Raw genomic sequence first — 25,068 nt, 5'->3', positions numbered from 1 at the left:
TTTTTTTAACCAGCCTTGCAAAAATGGAAATTTAACAAAAAAAGGTTACGAAAATGGTAAAACCGAAGTTCCAAACTTCGGATTTGCCAAATTCAAAGTTTGGAACTTCGGTTTTGGCCTGTGTGTCAGTGGAAAACCTAAACCGAAGTTTGGAACTTCAGTTTTGCAGTAAAACCGAAGTTTCAAACTTCGGTTTTGCAGACTGCTTCAACAGTCTCTATTATGGACTGAAACCTGCAACCCTAGTCTCAATTATGGACTGAAACCTGCTACCCTATCATGTCAAAATCTGATTTATCATTTTTTTTTCATTTATTTATATCACCATTATCATGAACTCAAACACAAACATCACCAAGAACACAATTCAAACATTTTAAAGTCAGTTTTAAACACCAACAACACAATTCAAACAAATCTTAATCAGTTTCATACATCGACAATTACAAAAATGTCTATAATTCATCCATTCATGGTTCATTTTCTTTAGGGAGGTCAAATTTCATTCCAAAATGGTTGGCTTACTGGTGATCACACAACGATTAGAAGGAGTTTTGTGTTGAACACCAAGGTTAACTGTATGCAGTTAAACCAAATGGCGTATAATTATGTAGGTGTGAGTCAAAGATCACCACGTTAAAAATGTTCTTGTGGGTTCTTTTCAATGGAAATGAATGGAAAAGTGAACTTACTGATGATAACACTTTGGAAACAATATATTTTTATTCTCAGAATGATCCAAATTACGAGGCTCAAATTGAAATTCAGTTTGAGGAAGTTTTTTCAACCGCACAAGGTTCGGGTTATATGGATCTTATTCAAACTTTGGAGGGTGGTCCATCAACATCAAACTACCATTCAACAGTTGTTGAAGATGAACAAGAACGAAGAGATGAAGTACAAAATGTAGTAGACTCAGATGATGGTATGTCTACTGCAACCGACGGTACAGTTTCTGATTATAGTGTTGAAGAGAATGTTTCCGGTGACGAAGGTAGAGACGAGCAAGTGGAACCACCGCTGGAGCCTGCCCTAGTTTCACGTTTCGGGTTTTTTAATCAAGGTGAAGCTAGTAATAGTTTTCCATTCGATGATAACCAAAAAGCTTCATGAGTTTTTTATGATAAGGAGATCGATATTATTTCGAAAGGAATGGTGTTCCAGAACAAAGCCGAACTTATATATGTTGTTCGGAAATGGAATATACTCCATAGTAGAGGAATAGTTGTTACACAAAGCAAACCGGGTTATTGGCAAGCACATTGTAGAACAACTAGCTCAAGTTACAAGGGTTCACAAGAAATATACCATTATTGCTGGTGTGTAAGTGGTTCGACTCACAATCGATCAAAGGTATGGAAAATTACAAAATGAAAAGATGAACACACGTGTTATGGACACGTATCGGAAAACAACAATCGTTGTTTAACCTCTAGCTTAATTGCTAGTGAAATTGAGCATCAAATATGTTTAAACGTTGCTTATCCAGTTGCCAACATCCAAGCCCAAATAAAAAATACATGGCATGTGGATGTTCGTTACGGTAAAGCATGGAATGCTAGGCGTATTGCAATAGAACGATTGTTTGGAACTTGGGAAAGTAATTTTATTCAACTACCAAATTATTTGAATGAATTAGTTTCTACCAATCCAGACACAATTGTTGTGTTTGAAAATGGACCTGAAATTGAAGAAGGTTTCGACACATTTAAATTTGTGTTTTGGGCATTCGGTTCAGCCATTAAAGCATTTAAATTGTGTATTCCGATCATTTGCATCGATGACACCCATTTGAAAGGTAGTTATAGGGGTAAGTTGTTAACAGCAGTTGGCAAAAATGCTAACAATCAACTTATACTTGTTGCCTTTGCACTAGTTGATGAAGAAAGTAACGAAAGTTGGGTTTGGTTTTTGCAAATGCTCCAAGAAAATGTTATTAGAAACGAAAAGCTGTGTGTCATCTTTGATCGACATCTAGGTATCTTGCATGTAATGGGTGCTCAAACGTATGGTTGGGAACATAGATACTGTTTGCGCCACATTCGTAGCAACTTGTTGAGCAAAGTCCCTAAAGTAAAATCGCTCAAACACTTGTGTTGGACAGTCGGTTCAACAACGAATCAAATATTGTACAAGAATTCCCTCAAAGCCATCAAAAAGGCTAGTATGGAGGCTTGGCAATATTTGCATGATGCTGATTTAGGCAAGTGGACTGTGTATAGGGACAGACTGAGGAGTCGTTGGGGTAACACAACGACAAATATTGCTGAGTCCCTCAATAATGTGTTTCGTCATGCCCGAATGATGCCGATCAAAGCGTGTATTGAATATACATTTGATTACACCAGAAACACTTCTACAATCAAAGTCGAGATGCAAGACAATGTAATTCACCACTGTCCAAGAACATGTTTAACATCTTTAACGAACGAGCAAAAGGAGCTCAAAGATACAAAACAACATGTTATAACGAACAACAAGGTGTGTTCAAGGTTCAGTCAACTTATCAAAGAAGTGGAGAAGGTGGCACCGATTACACAGTGGAGTTTAAAGAGAAAAGGTGTTCATGTGGAATTTGGCAACACCAAAGATTACCTTGCTCTCATGCCATTTTCGTGTGTAGCCATCTAAACGAGGATATAAATAAATGCATCAATAAAAAGTACACAACTCCTACATGGAGAGAGCAATATAGCCATCATTTTAATCCACTAAGAGACGCGAGCTACTGGGAACATATACAATGGAACATTATGGCCGATCCATCAAGATTTATTAAGCACAGGGGGAGGAAGCAATCAAAACGTATTAAGAACCAGATGGATGAGCGTGAAAAGCAAAAACCAAAGTGTGGTATATGCAGGGTTGAAGGTCACAACAGGAACACCTGTCCAAGAACTAGAATGCCATAGGTTTTCAGTAGTAATTTATTGTACTTTGTTTGTTGTAATCGCTAATTATGTTTATGAATAAAAAAGTATTGTTGAAATAATGAAATTGCACGTTACTAATCATATTCAAGTACTAATCTATTACAAGTAACTTTAATTTATAAAAGGTCTAGGTGCATAATAGTATTCACCATGACTATCATACATCGTATCGAACTCAAGTGCGTCTTCAAAAACACCAAATAAAACATACAACTCTATCTTTTCTGAAAGTGTACACGCTTTTCCTACTAATGTATACCATTCTTCATTATAGCACATTGCTTCGGGTTCAGCAAATCATGGTTTGTAGTAGTATATGTCCATTGAACGTGGATTCTTTGCTAGCTTTTCTCGAAGAAACTCATTCTACTTCTCCTTATTAAAGCCCCGAACATCTACGTTATCAAACGTCATTTTAGGCCCTTTAGAGAGTTCTGTTTTGCCATCATTCCATTCAAAATCACAATCATGATACACATCAATTGATATGTATTTCGGATCCATTTTTGTTATGTGTTTATGAAACAATCAAAATTCACTTTTATAATCGTAAATCTACAAATTAATCTGAAGTTTTAAAGTTCGGTTTCAGACCTTTCAGAAAAAGCATGCAAAACCGATGTTTGAAACTTCGGTTTCTCAGGTACTAGACTGTTACCTATTACCTTTTACTGTTACCTTTTAATGTTCGGCAGCTTTTACTGAAACCGAATTTTGAAATGCCGGTTTTCAATTTTAAACTACTCTATATAAACCGACATCTATTAGAAGAAACGGATGTATCACTCTCTTCTCCAAACCTAAATTTTCAATTTGTAAACATGTCGCCAACTCTTGTTCAGATTAATGTGTATTGGAATGGCCAGTTTTCACCACAATTCAAGTTTTACTATGGGTACAAATATAAGTACTTTCAAAATGTGGATGTTAGTCAATGGACAATTTCAAAGGTGTTTGAGTGGCTGAAAGAAAACACTACGGTAGAACACTCGGGCGTGATGTTTTGGAATGAAGGTAAAGGAAAATTCGAGCATCTTTGCGAGGAAGATGAATGAAATTTAATCAAAAACGAAGCAATTGTGAAAAACCAACCTCTTTCAATGCATCTAATTTAATTATGTGTTAAATTTCTATGTGTTGTATGTGTTGTTTTTGTTTTTAATTATGTTTTTTTTTTTATTTTCAAAAAATTGTAACCGTGATTTTGATATTAATAGTGTTGTTCAAAAAATTTGTATTTTGCATCAAACTACTATTAATATTATATTGTTTATAATGTTGTTATTGATTTTAAGATAATAGTAGTAAAAAAAAAAACTATCAAATCTAAGTTATTTAAGTAAATTAAAGGTTAAAAAATACAGAAACCCTAAACCGAAGTTTGAAACTTCGAATTTGACCAAAACCGAAGTTCCAAACTTCGGTTTTGGTTTTCTACTGACACCTCACCCAAAACCGAAGTTCCAAACTTCGGATTTGGCAAAACCAAAGTTTGGAACTTCGGTTTTACCATTTTGTTAACGTTTTTTTTTTATAAATTTCCATTTTTGCAAGTCTGGTTAAAAAAATTACTATTTAAAAAAAAAATCGAAGAACTTTAGCCTATTGGAACATTTTCACATATAGTTTAATGCTCGCTCTTTGTGTGTATTAACATGGTAATTTTGTGTTAACACGACCCGTAACTAAAATCATAAAAATAGAAAAGTTGGAGTTGTCGGTATAGTATCAAACTTTTGTCCTTAATCTAATGGGACAAGATTAGTATTCACTATGATCACTATCACTTCACTATGATGTTTAAAGAAGAAGAAAAAAACTATGATGCATAAAGAGTTAAGATTCTGTGTGGGTGTAATTATATAATTATTAACTACTTACTATTCTGGAGGTTATTATTAGCATTTTAACATATTTTGGCTCACCCTCAACTGGTTGAAGTCATTTGAACCACCAGTTTAGCTCAAATGTCTATCTAAATCATTTTTTATACATGTTAATACCAAATATAACTCTACTTAATTCATAAACAAATGTGTAAAAGACACTTGTATAGTTGTATGCCTCTTTTGCACTTTATAAAGATAATGATTACATCTATGTAAAACTTTAGAATTGTTCCATATCAGAGTAATGGTTTGAGCAAAAGCCTTAACCAAAGAATCACAAAAGACCAAGAATCTTGAAGTACCTTGCCTTGAACACAATGAAACCTTAATACTGTCACCTTTACACCCAAAACAAACCACTTTCAACAAGAAAAGAACCCAAAGCTTACATCTTTATATACATCCCACAAATTAAACAACCAAATCATCTTAATTTCATAACACCCAACACATAAGTCCACATTTTTTTACTATAGCCACCAAAATATGGCTGCTAATGATATGAGATCGGTTGCATCGCTACTTATGATCCTCAATTTCGCCATGTATGTCACCCTTTTAGGTCTTGGTGGTTGGGCAATGAACCGAGCCATTGATCATGGTTTCATTATTGGTATTACATCTGACTCTAAATCCTAAACCCTTAAACTATAATTGTTTATGATTAATAATTACTCCGTAAAATATACATGTAATCTATAGTAATGTAATAGGTAGCCAGGATTAGTCATTTAATTATGGTTTGTAAATTATATAAACAGGGCCAGGGTTCGAACTACCTGCTCATTTTTCGCCTATATATTTCCCTATGGGAAACGCGGCTACTGGTTTCTTTGTGACATTTTCATTGATAGCGGGCGTTGTTGGTGTTGCGTCAGTCATTGCTGGATTCGACTATATTCGTTCTTGGAGTTCTGATAGTCGGCCAGGGGCAGCTTCTGCTGCTGTTATTGCATGGGCTTTAACTTTACTTTCTATGGGGTACTTATTAATTAACATTTTATTTAAATTAATTGATTAATTAACGATTTTTGTCTATAAATTAACATGAATATATTGCAGGTTTGCATGGAAGGAAATCGAGCTTGAAGGCAGAAATGCAGCATTAGTAAGTTTGTTTTAAGGGTTAATTACCTAATTACCTATGTTGCAGCTATTTAAAACCTACTTAAAAAATAAATATTCAAAAAGTCTTTTAACTATGGCAATAATTTTGAAAAACACCTTTTATTTTTTTATGAAAAAATGGCCATTTCATCGAAGATTTTGATCATCTTTTGTGAAGGTTGACACTTGTTTTTAAGAGTTTGGCCATATGTAAAAGTATTTAAGCATTCTTTTGCAGAACTAGACCATTTTTTTGTGAACTTTTCTCCATTGGAACATAAGGATTCTACAAAAATTACTAACGAGATGCTAATAATATGATATGCAGTTGTTCTATTCGCTTGTATATTCAATTTTTTTTTCTTATTTTTTATGATTTCAGAGAACAATGGAGGCATTCACAATTATCCTTTCAGTAACTCAATTTCTATATACAGTTGTTCTTTATGGATGATCAAGGCTGGTTGTACCCAAAGGCGTATTCTTGATCATTAATATAATTATTTGTTTTTCTTTATTAATTTTTTTTTTGTAAGTGATTGTATAGTTTAATGGTATTCGTTTGTATATCAAATATAATTTGGTTTATGAAATATTCATTGCTTACAAGCAACTTAGTTAATTATTCCATCATTGTGTTTGTTGTATTAAGTACCAAGAACATTCATAAAGAACACAAATACACATGTGATGTGATCAGAGTAAAGTTTGCGCGATTTACTGTAAAAGAACGAAAAAAACTTCGAAACAAAAATTCCATTCAGAAGCTATATAACCCTTTAAAATTGACTTGGTTTCGGCATTTTTAGTGTTGCTACTATTTCATTCAATAAAGGAGAGCGTTTATATAAGTCATTTAACCTTCAAAACAAAGATTATACCTATATATGAAGGCTACTTAAATATTCCTAACCATTATACTTTGCAATTTCTGTATATATATTAAGAAAAAATGTAGGAAGATATCACAACTTTAGATACACTGCAAAATAGAAAAAGGAACAAACGGGAGTTGTTGTTTTTTTTTTTTTCTTTATTTTAACAGCAGTTAGGGAGCCATTGACGGGGCCCATCAGAGCTACACACCCGATCAAACAAATGGAAGTTAAGGAATTCGAACAATAACTGCAGGGTCAGTTTATTTACCGGAGCCTGAAAACAACTCAAATATTCCACAGCAACTCTTCCATGAACTTTTTTCGGCTGCTCGGGGAGCTGAAGCAATCAGAGGCTGAAAATGATTTTAATTTTGTTAAAAGTAAAATTAACACAAATGAAAAGTAAAAAAAAAAAAAAAAGCCACTGGAAGTTTTAGTAAGATCTGCAGATTGGTAAAATATTAAGCAGTAAAAAATGATGACCTGTCTCTCAGAGGATCCAGGTGTGACGGGTTCCCTTACACGATCATCGCTCTTACCACAATATGGGCATTTAACGTTTTCAGAATCCAGTATTAAACAGTCGTCTTTTAATTTTGGAGAAGTCTTCGTAGTCTCGTTGTCTTTAGCATTCGAACCAATACAGTTATTAACAGTATCCACGAAGGGCGTTTGGGCCACAACTAAATCATCTTTTTCTTGAATTTTTGTGTCAACGGGCTTGACTGGATCCGCACTAGGGGGAGTCTTGACAGTCAAGTTTTCGACTTTTTGACTCCCCTTTTCAGGCGAAGATGATTCAATAGGTTGGGCTAAGTATTCAGCGACAGTAGCAGCTTCAATCAATGCTGATTTCTTTTTACTGGGAGATTTGTTATTCAAGCTACTAGTTGTGGAACTCGAGCTCTTTTCATGTGGTTTCGGTGAGTTTGACCCTTTGTCACCCTCAATCATACCCTGTTTCTCTTTTGCAGCATTCTCATTTGTCTCTATCGACAAATTACTTTTCGGCTTTTCTGTTTTGACATCTGGATGAGGAGAGTTGTGTTCGGATTTTGACGCTTGAGAGCTTACTTGTCCACCATCATTATCTCCTATCATAGTTTAAACCATCACAAGTATGACCAAGGTATAATATTTTTTCGGATTTTTCTCACGACAACCCTTAGGGTTGCCGTTAACTCAAATTAAAGTGTTGTACATGACGGTTAATTATTTTTTTAGGATGGCAGGTTATTCAGATGTGCAACATGTTTAAGCATGCTGATGCAGGCTGTCGTTAGAAAAATCGTTTTTTTAATAATAGAATTATGAATAAAAGAATGAGATGAACAAAAGAAACTAGCAAATGCAATCTGAATTGAGCTTCAAAGTTCAAATCCCATAAACTTTTTGAATGCCCAAATACCAAGGTAACTAACTACATTTGGTTAGTATGATTTTGGAACAATAAAAAGGTGCTTGATGCACTGTTTCTTAGTCCCAAAAGAAGTTTAATAACTGATTAATCGGCGTTGATACATCATCTGCTTCATTCTTTTAAACAAAAAATAATTGCATATCAAATTATCAATACATCATAAACAACATTTGGGATATCATCTGAAAAGGAAATATGGTGCATTAAGATAAAAGAAAAAATCATGAAGCGAAATGAGATAAATGTGCAAATACCATGACGAAGATGGGGTGCAGATGACGAAACAGAATTTTTGTTAGGTTTGTTGTTATTGTTCTTGTTTTTATTCTTCTTCTTGACAGGTTTTCGTCTCCTGGGACCTGGTGGCATGATTGATTGGTGGGGAGAAAAGGTTTGTTGATATCAAATCCTGTTTCTCCCTTTGTTTCTGAATGTAATTAAATGGATTTTTGTAAAGTTGTATGTATAAGGCATAAATCTAAAAGATACGAAGGTGGCAAGCGCGGCAGGTTTGCAATTTTGATACATGAGAGTCCAAAGGAATCAAATTTGTGGCTTCATTGTTTTTGGTTGGTTGGCCTTGTTTTTCTCTCAACATGATTTTAATATCCTGCATTTTTTCCCCTACCATTAAAATTTTAGATTGATTGATAATTTGAAAATGGTCCATCTAAGGTTTGTATTATTTGGGATTATTATGTGCCCTCTGCCTTACCTTCTCATACTCTGTGGAATTGAGAACTACTTTCAAATAGAGGTATGACCATATATCTTACTTTTAAAGTTTTATTACTCTGCAAATAGCAAGATTTAGAACCACAGATGTAATTACAATGACTTTATCAAGTACACTTTTAATGCTTCTCAATATGAGTATTATGAGTTAAGAGAGAGGTTGCTTTTTTTACTTGTATCTTTGTTAGTTCTTTTCTTTCGCGAGAAAAGGTTTTATTTAGTTTGCTTTTTTCGAAAGAAAAAAAAAAAGACAGACATTTCTTCAGATGCATTAATATGTTTTACAATCTTCAGACAATTCAGATGCATTAATATGTTTTACAATCTTCAGACAACTCCTCTTTTTGCAAAATCATCTCATCCAAATTATGTAAGGCATGTTTTTCTCTTATTTCTTAGTCAGTTTCTCACTTTTAAAATGTATAGAAAATAAACATTTTAAAATCTAAAACAGATTGAATCAAGTTATAATATTCAACCTTTTTTCTCAGTTTGCTACAGCTCCACAGCTTGTATGCATTTTAGCATGGGCATTTCATCGTCATAAAAAGTATAGCAGCTGATTCAGTATGAGTTGTTTGACGTTTGCGTGATTTGAAAATTAGGAGATTTCTAACTGCTCGCTGTTGCAAATTTGGTGTATTCTAAACCGGAATGAGCTTAAAGACTGAAAACCCGAAACTATTATAATAGCTGAAACCAAGATTAGAATACAATAGACTTCTTCAGACATGAATTCAGAACTGAGTTGATCAAATGCATGCATTAATACAGAAAGAAAAACAAGAAAGTCACACCTAAATCGCACCACTACAAAAACATGATGGGCACACCTCAAACTGTGTATTTGTTCTTGGCACTTCTGTCAAGTATCTTTGCATCTTCCTGCAACATAAAGCAGAATGTAAATAAACGAAACCTACAACCAAATATTAATAACGAAAATATGAACAGAAGGTTGTACATGAAATATGAAGCCGATGTTGTCATTGTGATCAAGGAACTCCTTCAACTGCTTCCCAATACTCATCTGCAAACGGAATGTTTGAATAAATCGTTTATTTAAACATAAAAGACAACACAATATACAGAATATCTTGAATTGTGTTATGAGTTTGTACAAGTAAAATAGTACCTGAGCACTCTCATTAGCTGCATTCTTGGTCCAGAGAGATATTTTCTCCTGCCTTGCTCTGACATTTACGACAGCTCCACATATATCATCTCCATGGTCAAACTGTTCTCCAATCATCGCTAGCAACTATTTTAATTATGAAAATCAGTTAGAAAGAGTATGATGTACTATTAAAATAGATGAAAATGAAGAATAAAAAACACTGAGCAAGTACCGTATACAGCCAACAGGTATCAGACTTTCCTTTAGTAAAGGTCGTGGTCCATTTTCCACCATTAGCGCATACGGGGTCTTCCCACTTTGGCTCAATTTTATTCTTGAAGCAATAAAAGTCAGCTCCCGGTGTCAGCTTGCTTGGTTGGTGTATATTGTTGTAAAGGCTGAATTTAAAGAAAACTTTAGCACATAAATAAAAAGATGGCATATACTTGCAGGTTTACTAATAATGTAGTCTATTATCCAACTTATATGAATATTCAAGATTGCAGTAAAGTAGCATCATGAACAGATAAATCACCAGAACAACATATTGTTAAATAGTACAATACAGGGGGGTATGCATCAGCTTGTTTAACCCAATAGTAGATTAAATGTCGTAGTTTATTGTGGCCATTTATCCTATATCTATCTGAAAAACAGAACAAGTAAATACTTTAAATAATGAAGAATTGCACTCTGGACAATCCCTATATGTAATATGTAATACATAGCAAATTTAGAAGTAAAAGATAAAAAGATATAGTAATAAAAAGGTGGTTCACCACGTTTTAACTATAGTTAATAATTAATAAATGTTGATAGTAATCCTTTAATGAGAAAATGCAACTTATTTGAAGAATGCCACCAAATCAACCATCAATATTGGTTTATTACGTTTTAAAATCAACAACTACTGAACTTTTATACGGTATAGTATTTAGACCCTTCTTTGAGATCAATTATACCACCAACTTTATAAAAGTCGCTAGTCGGAGACTAGTCAGTTGAGACGTAGGGACTGTCCGGCCAACGTTGACTTTAACTGTATTTGAGCGATTTTGACCGAATAAATCCAATTTCAAATTCTGAACAGATAAATCCAATTTTGACCGACTAAATTGGATTTTGAAAACTTTTGACCAAATACAAGTATCATAAATGACCTCTAAAAGTAACAGAGCAGACCCGCTACATACAAAACTCTAAACACGAGCATCAAGAAACACTCACCCATCTAAACTGCAAGAATGGTAAAATATACACATCTAACCATATTCAAGAAAATCTAGCTATAAAATTGCCTACTGTATTTAAGCAAGATGTCACAACAATCAGACTTATATGAATTTCTGTAACTGATACTACAAGCTGCTACAAACATAACCAATATTCGTTTTCAACAATGACGTCCAACAACATATAACTGCTGCAATAAAAAAAAAAAAAAAAAGTGAATTCAGTCTCTTAGACTATCACCATTCATCACAATGTATAAAGATTAACTACATGATCTCAATTTCCTAACATCCTTCCTTACATATATTATATGAACCATAATAATTTTTAATTATGAAACCCTAAGTCAAGAACTGAGTCATACTAATTAATTTTATTTCCATTTCAAACTCTCTTTAATAATAATGAAATTAACAGTATATAGTGAAATAACTATAATCAAAAACAACAATTATAATACAAGAAAATGAAACTCGGTCAAAACCCTAATTCAGAAACCCTAGAACAACAATCGAATCCAGTTTCAATCTTATATCCTCTCTCTGGCATAAATCAAGTCAACAAACATAAATAATATACATAATTGACAATCTATACATATACATATACATATACTTATGTAAACATCTGTATATAAATAAATATACCTCCAAAATTCTTCAACAGTGGAGAAAGTGTAGATAGGGCGCATGGAACTACCCCAAGCGGCTTGTTTAGATTTAGCACTTGGATTATCAAACCAAAAGGTCCATGAATGTTCGAGTGGATGCTGCACGACGGCGGTACCAGGCCGGGAAGATGACGACGACGACAGTGTATCGCCGTCGCCGGCGACAATTTCGCCTTCTTCCGGCTGTTCATCTTCCTCTACGTCTGATCGAACAGTCTTAATTTGATACTGTTCTTCTGATTTCATTATTATTCCTTCCACCATTTTTCGCTTCAATTGTGTTTTTCTATTTAGAAATCTGTTTGATTGGCAATTTATCACCGGATGAATAGTGTGTATATACGTACAAAAAGTTTGTATCTAACTACGTCTAGTTGGGCTATTATGGTACATGACGCGGCCCAACAGTGAGCCCAAATGTTTGAACGATCAGAAGGTATGCAGCGTTCTTTTTTGGTTATCGATAAGGTTGAGATGTAAAAGGCCAAACTTGCAGAGAGGCTTATCAATCGCAAAGCGATGATCGACAAATGTTCACTTTGGGGTAGATATGGTGCTATTGTTCGTTGCTCAGATGACGTTAGTGTCAAAAACTTGTGTCAACTTCCGATTTCAATTGTCAAAGGTGATAAATTTTTGAAGGTTATCTAGATGAATGATAGGAGAGGTGTTTTTGTCGAGGGCCACTTGGATTGTAATCAGGGGCTTACCTTTCGAATATAGAAATTGGATAATGTTACAAAAATTGTTTAGGAATTTGGTAAGGTGCTTTATTATGCTAAGTTATCGTACGAGCTGATTCAAGCTAAATCCTTGTATGTGTTTGTGGAAACTAATGATACAAAGCTTATTGAGAAAATCATAAACACCAAGCTGATAGACAAACGAAAAGGGAATGTTTGGGCACATGAAGTTGGGGATTTTAATCCTCGAGAATATATTGATAAAGAAGACAATGATGATTACTTATAAAGCATCAGAAATGCCATTAACAATGGTAATGATCGTGTTAATGAAGAGACGAACATTGGTGATGATAATGAACCCGTCATTCAGGATGAAGGTGTCGAAGGTATACAGTTATCGGATAAACACCCTACAACTCCGATCACACAAACAAATGAGGTCAATGGGAATCGTCATTCAAATTTTGAATTTCTTAATGTGCAAACGGGCATCAATTTAGGTCCAATGGATAATGGTGGTGGTTCCAACCCCTTTAGGGTAAGGCTTTCCCCCGTTCGAAGCAGTTTAGATGCCGAAAATGACATTTTACTATTTTTAAATGTGAACTTTCCACTTTTAGATCTTAGGATAAGTAATACCTTCACATTGAATTGTTGTGTCTGTTTAAATACCACTATGATACTTGGTTTTATTTCATATTGTATTTAGGTACATCGAGAATCATGTTGGGGCTACTATCTCACCACTAGCTACAAAACGTTGGTGCTATTATAACGTCTTGGTTTTAGTGTTCGAGTATTTTTAGCCCTTTTTTTTTTAATTTCTCTAGATGCATAACCTTATTTTTGTTTTTGTTTCTAATCTTCAAATTGAATGCGAATATATGAGAGTGTAGTTTCATTTTAATGATAATTAATGGCCGCAAAATATATATTTGAAGTCACTACATTGCCCACAAAATCAGGCAAAATTTTGTGGAGAATTTTCCGCAAATCTTTCAATTGCAGATTAAGCCCATTTTCGCAAGATAATTAGAAAACGGCACTACGAGCAAGACTTTCTTAAGGCTTTTCCCCATTCGAAGCAGTTTAGATTCCGAAAATGACATTTTACTATTTTTAAAGGTGAATTTTTTCACTTTTAGATCTTAAGATAATTAATACCTTCACATTTGAATTGTTGTGTCTGTTTAAATACCGCTATGATATTTGTTTTTTGATGTTGTTCGAGGTGTAGTGCGAAATAGATTATATTTTACTACGAAATACTATTAATTACAATACAATTTTACACAAGTTATTTATTTATTTATAGAATGGATATACCTAAACCTTGCTACAACACTTATAGGCAGTGTACCTAATCGTAGAGTAGTGTAGTTTTTAGAAGTCTGGTTCGTTCCACAGGGAGCTAGCTGAGTTTAACGCTATATATATTTTAAACTATATTTGTATAAATATAAATATATATATATATATATATATATATATATATATATATATATATATATATATATATATATATATATATATATATATATATATATATATATATATATATATATATATATATATATATATATAAGTAGTATTATTATTATTATAAAGGGGTTTTTTTTTCCGTTTAGTGACCGGTTTGTCGATTTTATGTCTTAAGTCACGATTAAAACCTAATGTAAAATATTAAATATAAATACAACTTAATTTAAAGCGTAAAGTAAATGACGATAAATAAAAATGCGATAAGATAAAAGTGCGATAATTAAAAGTGTAATAATTTAAAGTACGATAAATAAAATGACGATAAATTATAACACCGTCCATTTTTTTTTTTAAAATACACAGCGGAAACTTTATACATATAATACTTAAGTTTTACAATACCACACGATTATTATAATCTATCTGGTGTTACGTTAAACAACTAATTTTAGGTTATACAAAAGACATCAGAGTTTGTTCTTCAAACATATCCATCAAAACAGCAAGCTCCTCCCAAAAACCCTAACATACAAGTCTACCTGCATGGGAGGAAGTGAGGGGTTAGCACAAGGCTAAGTGAATGGCGCAGTCCTAACAGGTATAAGTATATAGCATCAAGCTAGCCAATACACAAACAAGGTCTTGATAATAAGAGGATCGGCGGCCTGGCCGGGCCCTTAAGTCCAATCGATCAAGTTGGAGTATACCGATAATTCCAGTTACTGTCTCCCTCGCATAGTATCCAGATGCAGGGGGTGCATCGTTCAACTATACTACGCGAATAGTAACTCCTGAACCAGAAAGACTCATTCCTGCCTCTTTCCCAACTTACAAATTTGGCATAACTACAAAACCATAGCTGCCCCACATGTAAGCCAGTTGCCGCTACAAAACCCGCAATCGGCAATATCACTACCAGACTACTAACCCGTAGTCGGCATCCAGGGTGGCCACAATAAGTCACATAATATAGCACAGTATATCATATACTAAGTATTCAGGTGAGTAAGCCAAGGTAACAGTAGCATAACCCGCTACTAAATACTTATAAACATTAGGATAGTCCCACTCACCTGAAAATACAAGAACTCAGTAGTCTTATTTCACTGAGCCTTCACCTTTTCCTTTATCACCTGAGAATATCATTTCTCTAGTTAGTAACCATTTCAACCAGATTATACATTAGAAGAAATAAACACGACAATACAGTAAATGAGTCAGAATAGCACTTGACCCAAACATACAAACTCCATCACTCGCACGGGTGGGGTCCCACTCGTGCGACTGACCAGATCACTCGTACGGGTGAGTATCCTCACTCGTACGACTGACAAACTATCCCCACGAGTGACTTTCAAGTCCACTCGCATGATTTAGAAGCTCACACGAGCGGTTGAACACCTCACCCGTACGGGTGAGTGCCTCACTCGCACGGTTGAGCAGGAACAGCAGCCCAATTGCAATTTTAGCTTTTTCCACCCAACATAAAGTTTGATTTAGTATTTTAAAACCTTATCATTGTAACGTACACTTCAAGACGATTCCAACGATAGTTTATTTGTCGAAAACGGAGTTACTGTTTGAAAGTTATGACCGAAACAAGTTTCCAAAATTCTGACCTGCTGCTCACACGTGTGGCTGAGGCCTCACTCGTACGAGTGAGTCCTCACACGTGTGGGTGACCCTCAAAAGTGTGGTCACTTGCGCGGTTGATCTGTCACTCGTGTAGGAGCTGAAGAACAGCTCAAGCACGCTGTTTTTCGCATTTTTGGCCCAAAAACTCGATTTTTGCTTGTTTTGGTCGATTCAAAGGCTCAAGAATATCACATAACACTTATATAAACTATTTCTAACATCAATCAAGCCTAAAAAACACATATACACAAGAATCAAGCTCAAAATTTACCAAAACCCATTTTACCCAAAACCCACTTTTAAATTCATCAAATTCAGATATGTTTACCTTGTCTTGATCCTTGTAATCACTAGAATCGGATAAGAGAAATTACTAGCCTTCAATTTGCACTTTTGATTTTAAGGATTTAGAGAGCATGGAGTGTTTTAGGGTTCTTAGTTTCTAAAATAGGTAGAATAAGGAACGTACAGGAGTATATATTCAATTGGGGTTTCTTCATAGTGAGAAAACCCCATTCCCCACTACACACGGTTATTTACCAGTTATCTAAAACACAATGTACCTCATTAGACAGCCCTAACGAGGTTCAATTCACATAATGAAACCTGTTCTGTGACCCTTGTCACAAAGCGCACATAACTAACCAATCAAATAATTATTAACCCATAATTATTAAAATCACTAATATTAATAATTAATATTCACTAAGGGTAAAAGTCATTTACCGCTAGGCCCGATTCGAGGTCGTTACAAATCCATCCCCTTAAAAAGATTCCGTCCTCGGAATCTGGTCCAGGTCAAACAATTGAGGATATCTAGCTTTCATTAATTCTTACGTTTCCCAAGTCAAATTAGAACCCAAACTATGTTTCCATTCTACAAGTACCTTTGGTATCTGTTTCTTACGTAACCTGGTAACCTTTCTGTCAACAACCCTGACTGGTTCTTCAACTAACTTTTTATTCATGTCAACTTTTAAGTCCTGCAACGGCAGAATCTGACTTTCGTCGTCTACCTTGCACTTACGAAGATAACATATGTTAAATGTATCGTGAATACCAGCTAACTCTGCAGGAAAATCCAGAACCACGGTTTGATCGTTCAATATCTGCCTGATGTTAAATGGACCTATATACCTTGGAGCTAATTTTCCGGATTTACCAAAATGAATTACACCTTTCCACGGCGATACCTTCAGGTACACACGTTCACCCACAGAAAATGTCACTGGTTGTCTACGAGGATCTGCGTACATTTTCTGTCTATCTCTAGCAGCTTTTAACTTCTCTCGAGCTATTGCAACTTTATCAATGGTTTGTTGTACAATTTCAGGACCTGCAAACTGTTTCTCTCTGGCCTCTAACCAACAAGTCGGAGTTCTGCATCGTCTACCATACAACATCTCGTAGGGTGGCATGCCGATACTTGAATGATACGAATTATTGTATGCAAATTCTATCAATGTTAAGTGAGAGTCCCATGACCCACCATATTCTAATACACAGGCTCTTAACATATCCTCTAACGTTTGAATAGTCCGCTCACTTTGACCGTCCGTTTGAGGATGATACGCTGTACTAAGATTAACACGAGTACCCAAATTTTGTTGTAAACTCTGCCAGAAGTTAGATACAAATCTCGAATCCCTATCTGACATAATAGATAATGGTATCCCATGCTGAACTACAACTTCATTTATGTACAGCTGAGCCAATTTACTCAACGATGTTGTTTCACTAGCAGGCAAAAAGTGTGCGCTCTTGGTTAATCGATCAACAATCACCCAGATCATATCATGTCCCTTCTGGGTTCGGGGTAACTTAGTTACAAAATCCATTGTTATATGTTCCCATTTCCATTCTGGAATTTCTAATTGACGTAATGATCCATAGGGTTTTTGATGTTCAGCTTTAACTTGGGCGCAAATATGACATTTTTCCACAAAATGCGCGATGTCTTTCTTCATTGTTGGCCACTAATACAGAGTTTTCAAATCATGATACATCTTTGTACTTCCTGGATGAATGGATAATCTTGATTTGTACGCCTCATTCATAATTAATTCCCTCAATTCTCCGAGTAAAGGAACCCATATTCGATTGTTGAAAGTTTTTAATCCACGAGAATCGTCAATTAAATCCTTTTTTCTCTTAACTAAAACCTCGGATTTTAAATGTTCATCCCTCAAGGCTTCTAACTGCGTCATCTTTAATCGCTCAATCAGATCCGATACAATTTCAATTCGCATAAATTTCACATTGTCAATGGATCATTTTCGGCTTAAAGCATCAGCGACTACATTTGCCTTACCCGGATGGTAGCGGATTTCACAATCATAATCTTTTATTAATTCTTGCCACCGTCTCTGCCGCATATTCAACTCTTTCTGAGAAAAGATATACTGTAAACTCTTGTGATCTGTACAAATAACGCAGTGCGTAACGTATAAATAATGTCTCCATAGCTTCAAAGCAAAAACCACTGCTGCCATTTCTAAGTCATGTACTGGATAATTCTTTTCATAAGTTTTCAACTGTCGCGAAGCATACGCAATAACCTTCTCTCGCTGCATTAACACACAACCCAAACCCGCATATGACGCATCACAATATACCATAAAATCATCAGTACCCTCGGGTAGCGCTAATATCGGAGCTTGACACAATAGCTGCTTCAATGTTTGAAATGCTTTCTCCTGTTCATCACCCCATTGAAAAGATACATCTTTTCTAGTTAACTTTGTTAATGGACCCGCAATCTTAGAGAAATCCTTGATAAATCTACGGTAATACCCTGCTAAACCCAGAAAACTCTTAATTTCAGTCGGAGTTTTCGGTGCATTCCAATTCATTACCGCTTCTATTTTGGATGGATCCACTTTGATACCTTCTTGACAAATAACATGACCCAGAAACTAAACTTCACGTAACCAAAATTCACATTTGGAAAACTTGGCGTATAACTGTTCTTGTTTCAATAATTCTAATACTTGACGTAGGTGATCAGCATGCTCAGACTCTGTCTTTGAATAGATCAGAATGTCATCAATAAATACTATGACAAACTTATCGAGAAACTGTCGACACACCCGATTCATTAAATCCATAAAAATTGCTGGCGCATTCGTTAACCCGAACGGCATCACCAAAAACTCATAGTGACCGTACCTAGTACGAAATGCTGTTTTCGGAATATCGGATTCAGCAACACGAACCTGATGATACCCGGACCGTAAATCTATTTTCGAAAAGAACGAAGCTCCTTGAAGCTGATCGAATAAATCATCTATCCTCGAAAGAGGATACTTATTCTTCACGGTTCTTTTGTTCAATTCCCGATAATCAATACACATTCGAAGCGTACTATCTTTCTTTTTCACGAATAACACGGGAGCACCCCATGGTGATGAACTCGGTCGTATAAACCCACGATCTAGCAAATCTTGAATTTGCATCATCATGTCGCGAATCTCGGACGGAGCTAACCTATAAGGAGCTTTAGCCACTGGTGTAGATCCTGGCATCAAGTCAATTCTGTATTCTACTTCCCTAACTGGCGGCAAACCCGGTAATTCATCTGGAAATACTTCTGGGAAGTCGCGCACTTCTGGAATATCAGCTACCGTCTTTTTCTCTTTCTTAGCATCAATTACATACGCTAGAAACGAATCACATCCCTTGGCTAACGATTTCTTAGCTTTCATCATTGAAATTAACGGACAATTAAACCCGCCCCATTCATCTCGGGCCACAGCACATGTCCCATCGGACAAAGGAAAATAAATTATTTTCTTATCACAATTTATAATTGCCTTATGGTGACTTAACCAATTCATACCAAGAACTACATCAAAACTAGGTATGGGCATCACTAAGCAAGTCACCGGAAATACACTCCCATCTATTTCTATACTTAATCCAGACACAGATGTTGTGACTGGAACAGTCTTACCACTGGCTACTTCCACTTCTAACGATTCAGGTAACATAGAAACAGGCAAGTTTAACTTATCACAGAATCTAGTAGCCATAAAAGAACGATTGGCTCCGCAATCAAACAATACACGAGCAGGTGTAGAGTTAACCAAAAACATACCGGTGATAGCATCGTCGGCAGTAGTAGCTGCGTCTACCGACATCTGGAAGGCTCTTGCTTCAGGTCTTAGAGGAGTCTTACACTTCTGTCCAGTTAACGAAGCTGAAGATCCCCCGACTGACGCTGTCCTTACTCCTGCCCCTACCCCAGAACTCATCTTCCTTGCAGATGGACAATCAACTGATCTGTGCCCTGATTTGTGACAATTCCAGCAAACATTTTCTTTGAATGAGCAGGCCTGAATATCATGACCCATTACTCCGCACCGCATGCACCTCTTTTTCAAATTAGTACAAGGACCCGCATGAGTCGATTTACAACCATTGCACCACACCCTCTGGTTCGAACTACTACCACTTTGGGAAAATCTTCCTTTCTGTTGACCACTATGAGACTTCTTTGATTTGAAACTACCTTGACTTGACGTCTGTTTGGGCTGCATCACCATTTCATTTTGACTATCTTTGGCCGCCTTGGTATCTCCTTCCACCATTTTGGCTATGGCAAAGGCTTAAGGTAACGAAGGTGCCATTCTTACCAATGATCTGTATTCTGGCAAGATCATTTCCACAAACTGATCAATCTTAGATTGTTCATCAGGAAGCCATTGTTGTACAAAGCGAAGCTTGTCAGTGAACTTCTCGATCACTTCATCAATTATCATCTGTCTGGTCATCTTTAGATTCATAAATTCCCGCTTCATTCTTGAGATTTCATAAGGAGTGCAATACTGTTCACACACCTTAGCTGTAAATTGTTCCCAAGTCACCTGGTTCAACATTTCCTTTGACATCTGAGAAGTTATTGAATCCCACCAACCCATTGCTTTCTTTTTCAACAATCTGCTGGCATAAGTTACACGTAATTTGGACTCGCATTGACAGGCTTCCAATGCTCGATCTACCTCACGTAACCAATCAAAGGTTTCAGTCGGATTAGAACTACCGACATACTCTGGAGGTTTGCATTCAAGGAATTGCTTAAAAGTGCACTTTTTCTTTGTTTCAGTTGTTGGTGGCTGCCACATTTGAATCACGTAGGGATACATAACTTGACCCGGGTTTTGGTATCCCTGTTGAGGTGACTGTTGCTGAGGCGGCATTTGAAACTGTGGAAATGGCAATGGAGTTTGGAACTGTTGTGGTTGTGATGAAGTTCCCCCTGATGCAGACCCAAACTGAGGTACGGAAAACCCTGGAGGTGCAGTATCATCATTACCCGTCGTGGTACCTGCAGAAACAATACCTTCTAGCTTAGTTATCCTGTCTTAGGATTCTTTCAATCAACTCTCCAATCGTTGGATGTACTCTTGCTGATCAGTATCTGAGTCTTCCTCTTCAGGTGGAGCTCTGAAGATTCCGGGGGTAGGTGGAGCTCAGACATCCTGCCTTTCGTCAGTCATCTTTCACCTGTACTACACATCATCTCACAAAAGCTTAGTGGATAATCCGTTAGTACCTACAGACTATCATACCATTCTCTACATTCACTTAGCTTGTCTCCCAAGGATATGTTTGACACAGTATCGAAGGTCTGGGAACATGACATCCATGTGTACACGTTGCCAAACCTACGCTCTGATACCAAGTTGTAACACCGTCCATTTTTTTTTAAATACACAGCGAAAACTTTATACATATAATACTTAAGTTTTACAATACCACACGATTATTATAATCTATCTGGTGTTACGTTAAACAACTAATTTTAGGTTATACAAAAGACATCAGAGTTTGTTCTTCAAACATATCCATCAAAACAGCAAGCTCCTCCCAAAAACCCTAACATACAAGTCTACCTGCACGGGAGGAAGTGAGGGGTTAGCACAAGGCTATGTGAATGGCGCAGTCCTAACAAGTATAAGTATATAGCATCAAGCTAGCCAATACACAAACAAAGTCTTGATAACAAGAGGATCGGCGGCCTGGCCGGGCCCTTAAGTCCAATCGATCAAGTTGGAGTATACCGATAATTCCAGTTACTGTCTCCCTCGCATAGTATCCAGATGCAGGGGGTGCATCGTTCAACTATACTACGCGAATAGCAACTCCTGAACCATAAAGACTCATTCCTGCCTCTTTCCCAACTTACAAATTTGGCATAACTACAAAACCATAGCTGCCCCACATGTAAGCCAGTTTCCGCTACAAAACCCGCAATCGGCAATATCACTACCAGACTACTAACCCGTAGTCGGCATCCAGGGTGGCCATAAAAAGTCACATAATATAGCACAGTATATCATATACTAAGTATTAAGGTGAGTAAGCCAAGGTAACAGTAGCATAACGCGCTACTAAATACTTATAAACATTAGGATAGTCCCACTCACCTGGAAATATAAGAACTCAGTAGTCTTATTTCACTGAGCCTTCACCTTTTCCTTTATCACCTGAGAATATCATTTCTCTAGTTAGTAACCATTTCAACCAGATTATACATTAGAAGAAATAAACATGACAATACAGTAAATGAGTCAGAATAGCACTTGAGCTAAACATACAAACTCCATCACTCGCACGGGTGGGGTCCCACTCGTGCGACTGACCAGATCACTTGTACGGGTGAGTATCCTCACTCGTACAACTAACAAACTACCCCCACGAGTGACTTTCAAGTCCACTCGCATGATTTAGAAGCTCACACGCGCGGTTGAACACCTCACCCGCCTCACCCGTACGGTTGAGCAGGAACAGCAGCCCAATTGAAATTTTAGCTTTTTCCACCAATATAAAGTTTGATTTAGTATTTTAAAACCTTATCATTGTAATGTACACTTCAAGACAATTCCAACGATAGTTTATTTATTGAAAACGGAGTTACGGTTTGAAAGTTATGACCAAAACAAGTTTTCAAAATTCTGACCTGCTGCTCACACGTGTGGCTGAGGCCTCACTCATACGAGTGAGTCCTCACACGTGTGGGTGACCCTCAAAAGTGTGGTCACTCGCACGGTTGATCTGTCACTCATGTGGGAGCTGAAGAACAGCTCCAACACGCTGTTTTTCGCGTTTTTGGCCCAAAAACTCGATTTTTACTTGTTTTGGTCGATTCAAAGGCTCAAGAATATCACATAACACTTATATAAACTATTTCTAATATCAATCAAGCCTAACAAACACATATACACAAGAATCAAGCTCAAAATTTACCAAAACCCATTTTACCCAAAACCCACTTTTAAATTCATCAAATTCAGAGATGTTTACCTTGTCTTGATCCTTGTAATCACTAGAATCAAATAAGAGAAATCACTAGCCTTCAATTTTCACTTTTGATTTTAAGGATTTAGAGAGCATGGAGTGTTTTAGGGTTCTTAGTTTCTAAAATAGGTAGAATAAGGAACGTACAGGAGTATATATTCAATTGGGGTTTCTTTATAGTGAGGAAACCCCATTCCCCACTACACACGGTTATACTGTAACGACCCGGAAATTTCCGACCAAATTTAAACTCTAATCTCTATATGGTTCCGACACGATAAGCAAAAACCCTAAAGTTGACCCGCATTTTTTTTCGATCGTTCTATACTTATAAGATTAATATTTACATAAATTAAAACTTACCAACATGATAAGTAATCCAAATTGTCGAGATTTATATTTCCGAAAAGAGTTTTACACAACGTTTGACCGTCTAGTTTGACCGACGATATCACGAACTATACAATATATGATAATTATACGTTTGCGTATATATATGTATATATACATATTTAACATGATTAATGAATGTTTTAATATCTTATTTTGTATCAAAAACTATAAGTTATAAGTATATTTTGAAACTACTAACTTAAGTTTTCAAAACGATAACTATACGTAACGTTATTTGACATAAATACTTAAGACTTATAATGTTTATACATATATCGTATAAGTAATGTATTTACTCACTTTTAAGACTTAAATACATAAAATCATATAAGTGTATTCACAAAAGATAGCTATATTTGAATCCTCATTCCATTTTTCACAAAATTTCTATACGTATATCTAGAGTATTTGTACTCGTATCATACCTAGCTTCTATACGTATTTACTATTGGTATATACACATCAAATCACCACCTAACCAGCCCTTGTTACTACCCTAGGTATAAGGTAATTGCTTTTGTATTATTGTTTGACAAATACATAAGATTACAAACTAAAATTTTGTCATGTTATCCTTAAAGATCACATTTTTAGGAGTATATATGTATCATCATTTTGATTCATTTACTACTTCAATCTCCTAGCTAAAACACACACACTTATAACCCTTAAACACCTTCAACAATTCAGTAAAGTTCTAAGAAGATCTAGCTTCAAAAACCTTACATAAACACCATAAGAAAACCATACAAAAACACTTCAAGAAAACCTTCCAAGAACACCAACTTACTTCCAATCTTTCATCCACTTCTATCACCCTTTTGATTCTAGCTTCTTACTCCTCTTTTACAGCAAACTTATCCAAGGAACTTGAGGTAGAATCTATGTTCATAACCTTGTTCGATTCATATATATATAGCTATCTTATTTTGTGGTACAAAAGTTTAACAACAAGAACATAGTTTGAATGTTTTCAAACTTGTTTGCAAACTAAATAGATCCTTCTAACTTAACTTTTAAAATACTTCAAGACCTGTAATATAACTTAAATATATGCTAATTTAATAAGGTAAAACTTGGTTTTTCAAAGTATAAGTATTTTTAGAAAAATGGTCATTAAATGATTTTTTTTTTGTAACAAAATGTTTAACTTCATATGTTTCACTAATGTTTCACTAATGTTTCACTTATGCCGTATGATTTTGAATACAAACCAAGGTATTTACAGTTCATAGTCTTAAAGAAGAACTCGATCCAAGAAGATGGCAATTTGAATCAACGAAAACGGACTTGTAACGAAGAAACTATGACCGAAACAAAATTGGTTATCCTAGATCATTTCAACTACGGGATCAATTGGAAAAAAAGATATAAATCACATATTTCTAAGATAACATGATATTTTATATATATGTACTCATAATTCAATTTCATATGGTTCAGGATCACCCGTAAACAACACGAGAAGATTAATCATAAGATCCCATGATTGTACGCAACACGTCATTTGACAACACCGGTACTTTATGTACGCAACACGTCATTTGACAACACCGGTACCATGGGTCAAGATTAATCTCGACCAACACAT

At 35.6% G+C, this 25,068-nt stretch overlaps 4 protein-coding genes across 4 annotated transcripts; 1 reads left to right on the top strand and 3 right to left on the bottom strand.

Moving 5' to 3' along the window:
• Positions 1–5,194: 5,194 nt before the first annotated feature.
• Positions 5,195–6,478, top strand: LOC139897079 (membrane protein PM19L-like). Its single transcript, XM_071879725.1, has 4 exons — positions 5,195–5,435; positions 5,584–5,803; positions 5,885–5,930; positions 6,312–6,478. The coding sequence occupies exons 1-4, from the start codon at positions 5,309–5,311 to the stop codon at positions 6,381–6,383; spliced, it is 465 nt and encodes a 154-aa protein (XP_071735826.1). The 5' UTR covers positions 5,195–5,308; the 3' UTR covers positions 6,384–6,478.
• A 3,141-nt stretch (positions 6,479–9,619) lies between these two features.
• LOC139897078 (eukaryotic translation initiation factor 4E-1) lies at positions 9,620–12,249 on the bottom strand. The gene is made up of 5 exons (XM_071879724.1): positions 11,960–12,249; positions 10,312–10,477; positions 10,098–10,223; positions 9,927–9,992; positions 9,620–9,847 (listed from the first exon to the last, which is right to left on the bottom strand). Exons 1-5 carry the CDS (start codon positions 12,244–12,246, stop codon positions 9,797–9,799), a joined length of 696 nt encoding a protein of 231 aa, XP_071735825.1. The 5' UTR covers positions 12,247–12,249; the 3' UTR covers positions 9,620–9,796.
• A 3,760-nt stretch (positions 12,250–16,009) lies between these two features.
• LOC139900676 (uncharacterized) lies at positions 16,010–17,623 on the bottom strand. Its single transcript, XM_071883437.1, has 5 exons — positions 17,383–17,623; positions 16,673–17,088; positions 16,255–16,307; positions 16,114–16,135; positions 16,010–16,015 (listed from the first exon to the last, which is right to left on the bottom strand). The coding sequence occupies exons 1-5, from the start codon at positions 17,621–17,623 to the stop codon at positions 16,010–16,012; spliced, it is 738 nt and encodes a 245-aa protein (XP_071739538.1).
• Positions 17,624–17,761: 138 nt separating this feature from the next.
• LOC139900675 (uncharacterized) lies at positions 17,762–20,374 on the bottom strand. Its single transcript, XM_071883436.1, has 3 exons — positions 19,150–20,374; positions 18,293–18,579; positions 17,762–17,983 (listed from the first exon to the last, which is right to left on the bottom strand). The coding sequence occupies exons 1-3, from the start codon at positions 20,372–20,374 to the stop codon at positions 17,762–17,764; spliced, it is 1,734 nt and encodes a 577-aa protein (XP_071739537.1).
• Between the last annotated feature and the right edge of the window lie 4,694 nt (positions 20,375–25,068).

The sequence above is a fragment of the Rutidosis leptorrhynchoides genome, chromosome 3 (assembly GCF_046630445.1).
Source record: "Rutidosis leptorrhynchoides isolate AG116_Rl617_1_P2 chromosome 3, CSIRO_AGI_Rlap_v1, whole genome shotgun sequence".
Classification (NCBI taxonomy): Eukaryota; Viridiplantae; Streptophyta; class Magnoliopsida; order Asterales; family Asteraceae; genus Rutidosis; species Rutidosis leptorrhynchoides.
This window is presented reverse-complemented; position numbering and strand designations above follow the sequence as displayed.

Bases quoted from the DNA above. Each gene is read 5' to 3' on its own strand.
- LOC139897079 (XM_071879725.1), top strand. From the start codon at position 5,309: ATGGCTGCTAATGATATGAGATCGGTTGCATCGCTACTTATGATCCTC. The intron at 5,436-5,583 runs GTATTACATCTG...TTATATAAACAG, and splicing joins TGATCATGGTTTCATTATTG to GGCCAGGGTTCGAACTACCT. The intron at 5,931-6,311 runs GTAAGTTTGTTT...TTATGATTTCAG, and splicing joins AAGGCAGAAATGCAGCATTA to AGAACAATGGAGGCATTCAC.
- LOC139897078 (XM_071879724.1), bottom strand. From the start codon at position 12,246: ATGGTGGAAGGAATAATAATGAAATCAGAAGAACAGTATCAAATTAAG. The intron at 10,478-11,959 runs GTATATTTATTT...CTTTAAATTCAG, and splicing joins ACTGTTGAAGAATTTTGGAG to CCTTTACAACAATATACACC. The intron at 9,848-9,926 runs GTACAACCTTCT...TTTATGTTGCAG, and splicing joins ACATCGGCTTCATATTTCAT to GAAGATGCAAAGATACTTGA.
- LOC139900676 (XM_071883437.1), bottom strand. From the start codon at position 17,623: ATGGATTTTGTAACTAAGTTACCCCGAACCCAGAAGGGACATGATATG. The intron at 17,089-17,382 runs GTACTCGTGTTA...CCATTGATAAAG, and splicing joins GAGTTTACAACAAAATTTGG to TTGCAATAGCTCGAGAGAAG. The intron at 16,136-16,254 runs GTACGTTCCTTA...ATCCGATTCTAG, and splicing joins CCAATTGAATATATACTCCT to TGATTACAAGGATCAAGACA.
- LOC139900675 (XM_071883436.1), bottom strand. From the start codon at position 20,374: ATGGTGGAAGGAGATACCAAGGCGGCCAAAGATAGTCAAAATGAAATG. The intron at 18,580-19,149 runs GTACGCTTCGAA...TGGGTTTAGCAG, and splicing joins ATTCGTGAAAAAGAAAGATA to GGTATTACCGTAGATTTATC. The intron at 17,984-18,292 runs GTACATGACTTA...AAGATGACGCAG, and splicing joins CTTATGAAAAGAATTATCCA to TTAGAAGCCTTGAGGGATGA.